This window comes from Rousettus aegyptiacus, unplaced genomic scaffold, assembly GCF_014176215.1.
Source record: "Rousettus aegyptiacus isolate mRouAeg1 unplaced genomic scaffold, mRouAeg1.p scaffold_m13_p_1, whole genome shotgun sequence".
Classification (NCBI taxonomy): domain Eukaryota; kingdom Metazoa; phylum Chordata; class Mammalia; order Chiroptera; family Pteropodidae; genus Rousettus; species Rousettus aegyptiacus.
Window position 1 is genome coordinate 91,900,333 of NW_023416284.1, and position 6,372 is coordinate 91,906,704.

The 6,372-nt window shown below is 50.8% G+C and overlaps 1 protein-coding gene across 2 annotated transcripts; it reads right to left on the reverse strand.

Moving 5' to 3' along the window:
* Positions 1 to 39: 39 nt before the first annotated feature.
* MLN (motilin) lies at positions 40 to 5,997 on the reverse strand. Of its 2 annotated transcripts, XM_036238958.1 has the most exons (4): positions 5,881 to 5,997; positions 3,934 to 4,035; positions 993 to 1,101; positions 40 to 188 (listed from the first exon to the last, which is right to left on the reverse strand). In XM_036238958.1, exons 1-4 carry the CDS (start codon positions 5,995 to 5,997, stop codon positions 178 to 180), a joined length of 339 nt encoding a protein of 112 aa, XP_036094851.1. In that variant the 3' UTR covers positions 40 to 177. The 2 variants fall into 2 exon arrangements, with proteins under 2 accessions (XP_036094851.1, XP_016002452.2); XM_016146966.2 differs by lacking the exon at positions 40 to 188 and having other exon boundaries at positions 844 to 1,101.
* Positions 5,998 to 6,372: the final 375 nt, after the last annotated feature.

The window sequence follows — 6,372 nt, forward strand, 5'->3', positions numbered from 1 at the left end:
AAGATATTAAATAAAAGAGTTGTTTCTGTATATTTCACATTTTATTCATTGGAGGGGGATTTGCTTCCATGGGTGTTTTCCTTCCAAGCCCGGTTGATGGGTCTTGTGGACTTACAGGGCCTCTCTCGGGTAGGAGAAGGCTCCCAGTTCCGGCCACCTTCTCTCCAGAGTGGGCTGTCACTTGGCTGCTAGAGAGAAGCAAAGGAGGTTTGCTGCTCAGTAATGTAGGCAGGTCTGCTTATAAGCTTATGAAATCACCTTCTAAACCTGCCTGTAGGTCTGAGGAAGGAGGGGCACCCGGGAGGGGCAGGTTTTGCCAGGTTTCTGGAAGGTCTACCTCTAGCTTTCTCTGTAGCCTGGGGCAAGCCATTTAACCTCCTTGTTTCTCCACCTGGAACACTTCTTCTCTGCCCTTTGCCTCTCTCCTCCAGGGGACTGTGAGAAGTAATTAATGGCTGTTTGTCAGACCAGACCTAGCTTTGCACAAGTAACTGCAGATCTTGAGCTGGTCAAGGCCAAATGGGACTCAGGACTTCGATTTACAGAATAATGAAAAAAAAAAAAATGCAGGCTTTGTGGCCAGAATGCACCAGGGTTTCCTTGAGAGTAACCACCAGCCTCAGTGGGGTTTTGGGAGAGAAAGAACGTGTCTGCAGCAGGGAAGGATTGGTGGGTTGTTACTGTTTATTGTAGCCCTCTGCCAGAAAGGTGTTTGGGAAATGGGCCTGAACCATTGAGGCAGGGCCTTGAGATGCTCCTTGACTGGGGAATTGGGCCCCTTGGGCACCAGCAGCTGAGCAGGCCCTGCTCTCTGATTAGGCGCAGGGACAGAGCGGCGCTCTTGCGGGAGCAGATAGCTTCATGTTCTCAAGTACAAAGCAGGAAAACAAATCACAGTCCCCTAACCCTGCTCAGACAGGCTCGCTTCTAGAATATTAACACTGGAATGGGCGGAGGCCAGGCCCAACTGCAGTGATGACCCCCTCCCTTACCGCTCTGGGTGGACAGCAGCACCTCGCTCAGCAGCCTTTCCAGGGCGGCCCGGTACTTTTCCAGCTGCCTGGAGTTCATCCTCATTGCAATTTCCACAGGAGCAGTCAGCTGTGAAATAAGGCAGAGTTAACAAGAAGGGAGAGGCACCTAGAGCGCCATTAACCCCTGGGTTCCCTACAGGTGGCAGGAAGGGCCGCTGGGAGCCACACCACTTTCCTGGCTCCACTCTACCAGATCCTCTGGCTTCCTCTGGGCTTCTAGGGCCAGATGGGAATTCTGGCGTGTGCCCACCTCTCCACTCCTCCCCCACCCCCGAATTCTAACTAAGTGGCTGGATCCTAGAAGTCACTGAGACCTGCTGGGAGGAGGATCTACAAACCTTCTTTGGTGGTGAAGCTGGGACAGGAGGGGCAGGGTTGGCAGGAATGCCCTTGGCTTTTCATATAGGGAGGACACTCACCTCTCTCGTCTACTGAATGATGATAGCTAACACTGTGGAGCCTCGTGATGATCCAGGTGCCATCCTAAATGCTTTAGTATATTAGGCCTCTCAATAACTTCATGATGTGGAGACTATTCTAGTGTCCCCATTCTACATATGAGGAAACTGAGGGCAAAGAGGTCAAATAACTTGCTCAAGGTCATACTGGCACTAAGTGGCAGAGAAAGAAGACAGTACACCTAGGGGACCTGGCTCCAGGGTCTGTGCCAGCGACCGCCAGACTGTGCTTGCTCTAGCCCTGTGGGGACACAAGTGAGACCCTAGTGGACCTGTCTGGTGGCTCGCCACCGAGAAAGGTTGTTGCGGCAGAGCCAGGGACATTGATTGATTTCACTGTCACCGCCAGAGCTTTCTGGTTCAATGGTCTAGCTGCACAAACCTGCCGGCAGGCTAGCCATAGTGAAGGAGTCCCAGGCCCTTACCTCCAGCTGGGCTCCCTGATGGTGGGAAATGGGCTCTGGACGCCTGAAGGGCAACCTTAGGTGCACTTCTGCAGGACTCTAGGTCCCAGCCCAGCCTATGCCATTTCCTTGCTGTGGTTACACCTAGGCCTTGGTTTCCTCACTTTAAAATAAGGAGGCTGGACTGGATGATCCATAAAGGCCCTCCTGGCCTGCATGTCATGGTTCTGGGGAGATGGAAAGGGATGAGATGTGCCTCATCTCAAGCCCCACGAGATGTTACATTGGATGTAACATGTACCATGGAAACTTCAATTAGAGCCTTAAACTCTGACTCAGGTGTATTTAGAGGGCAGTTCTGAGCCAGATCCCCCTTTTCCAGCTGAAGGACTCACTCCTAGCTTCCTCCTTGAGAGCCTAAGTGTGTGGGAATGCTCAGTGTTGTGACAGCACCAAGGTCACTCTCTGGGTCCTACATCTGCCTAGATGTTTATGGACAGCATGCTGCGGCAGCCCAAGGGAGTGGGAGGACCATTGGCCAGTGTCCAGTGGGAGGTGGGAGGTATGGAGTCCAGCTCAGTGCTACTCAGACTACTGTGTGGCCTTGGCAAGGCCCTCGCTCTCTAGTTCTCTCCTCCCCTCCAAGGGCCCCTTACAGAGAAGTGCCTCATGCTCAGGCCTTGGGCCTCTCCGTTCTCCATCTATACCCACCCACTCAATGATCTCACCCTGTCCTGGCCTGATTGCTGATGATGCCCACATTTAAGTCTCTAACCCTAACCTCTCCTGAAGTCCATACTTATATATCCATCCGCCTGCCTGTGCAACATCCCCACCTGGATGCCCAACAGGCATCTTATAGTTTACAGGTCCGGTCTGACCTCTTAATCTTCTTCTCAACAACCCTCAGCCAGCCACAGGCTTCACTGTCTCAGTGAGTGGCAAATTCATCCTTCTAGGTGTTCTGGCCAAAAACCTTGATGTCAGTTTTTACTTTTCTCTTTCTTTGCATCCTATACCCATTCTTTCAATAAATCCTGTGGGCTTCTACCTCCAAAATATTTCCAGAATCTGAGCACTTTGCTCTACCTCCACCATGACCACCTGGGATGAACCACTCTTTTTCTCGGATACTGCAACAGCCTCCTCAGTGGGTTCCCTAATTCTGCTTTTGCCCCTTCAGCCTGCCCTCAACACACAAGCTGGGGAGACTCTTAAAATGTAAGCCAGATCATGTCCCTCCTCTGCTCGAAGTCCCCAAGTTCTCCCAGTCAGCAGAGTAAAGGCCAAGTCCAAACAATGGCCAGTGAATTCTTCGTTTTCGACCTCACCTCCCACTCTCTCTCCTGATGAATACCTCTGCTCCAGCCACTCTGGCCTCCGCACTGTTTCCTGAGTGCACCAGGCTGGCATCTACCTCAGGGCCTTTGCACTGGATGTTTCTGCTGTGAGGACAGCTCTTTTTTCAAACATTCTTATGGTTCACTTCCTCGTTCTCTTCAGGTCTTTGCGCTAATACCATCTACTCATGAGACTAGTCTCCTGACTAGTCTGCTTTCACTCATGCTGCCCAAATCTTTCTTAGTCAGATCCAGTGAATTCTGTGCTTGGAATCCCCCGTGGCGTCTGGCCCACCAGGCCCTGCCGATCTCTTGCCCTCTCAGCCTCGAGGGCCTCAAACCCACCAGGTGCTTTCTGAGCAGGACCATTGTTCCTTCTTCTGGGATGTTCTTGCTCCAGCTCTTTGCATGGGAGGGCTGCTTTTCATCATTCAGGTTTCAACTAGAGTGTTATGCTTCCAAGAGGCCTTCCCTGACCCCTCCCCTATCCAAAGCAGTGCCCCTGAATCCCACCCCAGCACTCTCTATATCATACCTCCTTATTGGGTATCTAAAATGATTGATTGTGTCATTGTTGGTCCTCCTAGGAAGGAGTTCATTGCTTGAATGTCTGGCTCACTGCTGTTCCCTAGCACAGTCCATGGCTGGCCAGGGAAGCCGACACTAGGTCTCTCTGCCTTGTTCCCCATCTGCTTACCTTGATAACTTGGTCTTCTTCTGCGGGGTCCAGAGGACCCATCTCTTCAGACCTCTGCTGTTCACTCAGGGATTTCTTTTGCTCTTTGTTCCGCTCCTTTTCCTAGGGGCAGAGCATACAATTACACAAAACCCTCTCCTGCTCAACTCGCCCAGATGGCCCTTGCCTGTTTCTGCCCAGGGTGCCAACTGGCCTAAGCTCCCCAGACGCCACAAAACCCCTTCTCCTCAGGTGCCTTCTGCAAGGGGAGTTGCAGACACCAGTGGCTTAAATATGGTCCTTGGAGTTTCCCAGTAGGTCAACTTGAAGAGGAATCTGTTCCTTTGAAGTTCAAACATTGCACTCAGATTGTTACTGTTATTTAAGTTAAAATGCTGAAAATAATGGCCACCTTCATGCATATTAAGTGTGAAAATGTGTTTTTCTTAACAGAGAGCCTATAAAAAGGGTGGCAAGACAGCCTAGCCTACGAGAGTATCATGGGGTGACCTGGAAATTAGAGTCCCTGGGAGGCAATTTATAAGAGACAAGACAGGGAGATGAATTATGGAGGAAGGAGTTCGTACCTTCTTCATAAAAATTCTGGAGCCTGGTAATTACAGAAGTAAAACCATAGAGCAAATTAATGGTAAGCAAACTGTCCTTTGGTTACCATTTTGCTAGTTTATGTTCTGCTGAGTTTTACTGTTTCCGTCCAGCCCAAATCTTGCCTGCCATCCTGTTTGCCAGGTCCCCAAGCATTGAGATCAGATATTCTCCCTTCCTTTGCTTCTCTAATGCCACTCTTGGGATTCGGCTCTGGGCCTGCCCTGAAATGTAGTGATTCCAGAAAAATTGGTTGTCTTCTCTGGAGAGGGAGCCAGTGATGGAGGAAAGTATGTCTAGGGGGCCTATTGCTTCTTTTCCATCCATTTTCATGTCTGTCCCTGAAGAAGGGGAGCTAGGCCCAGCCTTGCCTCTGCAAGGGACACACTGTTCAGTGGGTATGTGGATGCCTACCCTGGAAAGAGGGTATAGATAGAGAAGCCAGACCACAGGGCCACATGACCTCCTTCCCAGAGAACTGACTCAGGTATTCATCCCTTTGGAGCCTCCGATTCAGACTGATGGGACATGAAAGTTCTATTTCTTCATCTCCCCAGATGAAAGAGAGAAACCAGTGTTGGCATAGATGCTCAGAACCCCTGATGTCTAAAGTAAAAGTCACAGGGAGGCAGGCCCAGCAGTCCAGTTTTCCTTAGGCCCCGCTGCCTTGTTCCGTGGAGCCTGATTTTTTTCTCCTGGGCTCTAAAGAGAAGGAGGCTTGGCCACTGCTACACAGAAAGCCACCTTGTCTCCCACCCTGGAAGTTTGCTCCCATCCGTTCCTTCTTCCTGCTCTCTCAAGGCCTCAGCTCAGGTTTCACCTTTTCCCTGTAGGCCAGCCCACAGTGATTTCCCCCTGCTCTGAACTCAGCGCTTAACCATCAGCATCACTTATTGGGCAATTAATCATCCCCTGCCTTGTGACATCTACCTTTTGTCTTCTATTGTTAGTGACTTTTTCATATATTTGTGTCTTGGCTCCCAAGCCTGCTCCTTAAAGACCAGAGGTTCTTAGATTTCCTTGTATGTATAGCTTCTCACCTAGATGCTCAGCAAATATTTATTGACTTAGTAATTGAAAATTTCCTCTGAAGGATGGGCAGGAGTGGGAAGAGATGTCACTCCACTGATGCCTTTGAGTGGCACTAGTGAAGGAGTGGAGGTGGCTAGGGAGACAGCCGGAGTCTGGGGTTATCTCAGGTCTGGGTTCTTCATGCTGTCCTTGGTGTCACTGGCATAATTGGTTGAAGGTAGATTTATTGAAGAGACACTTGTGTCTTAGAAAAACTAGCATCACTTAGGTGCTGAGCAAGGCTGTGCATCACCTGGGCCGTACTGGGAAAGTGGGCCGTGGATTTCTTACCTGCATCCTCTGGAGTTCACTGTAGGTGAAGATGGGAACAAAGGCTTCTGTCTGGGAGGCCAGCATAGCAGCGACGTGAACCACCACCAGGGCTGCCACAACCTTGCGGGACACCATCCTGGAGCTGAACAATGACGAGGAGCTCCTGTCCCAAAGTTTAGGGTGCTGTGATGGGCTGCTGCATTGGGTGCAGGGGCCCTCGTCTCTGGTCCATGACCTACTATAACTGTGTGCTCTTGAGTAAGCCGCTTGCCTCTCTGGACATGGACCTGGAATGGGGCTTAACCAGATGAGCTCAGAGTCTCCTCCCTACCCCAGAGCCATGAGAGCTGACCAAGCACCCAGGAGAGGCGGCCCGGCTCCCTGCCACACACCAGGGAAAAATTATTCCATTTGTCAGTCCTTCTCTTTGTTATAGGTGAGGTCTGCTGGGGTCAGCTGGGCTCCTGAAGTAGGAGGGACCTCATGTCTCAGAGAAAAATTCCTAGATTA

Coding starts and splice junctions, on each gene's coding strand:
- MLN (XM_016146966.2), bottom strand. CDS start 5,997: ATGGTGTCCCGCAAGGTTGTGGCAGCCCTGGTGGTGGTTCACGTCGCT. Junction 4,036..5,880: donor GTGAACTCCAGAGGATGCAG/GTAAGAAATCCA, acceptor CTCTGCCCCTAG/GAAAAGGAGCGGAACAAAGA. Junction 1,102..3,933: donor AAGAAGACCAAGTTATCAAG/GTAAGCAGATGG, acceptor CTTATTTCACAG/CTGACTGCTCCTGTGGAAAT.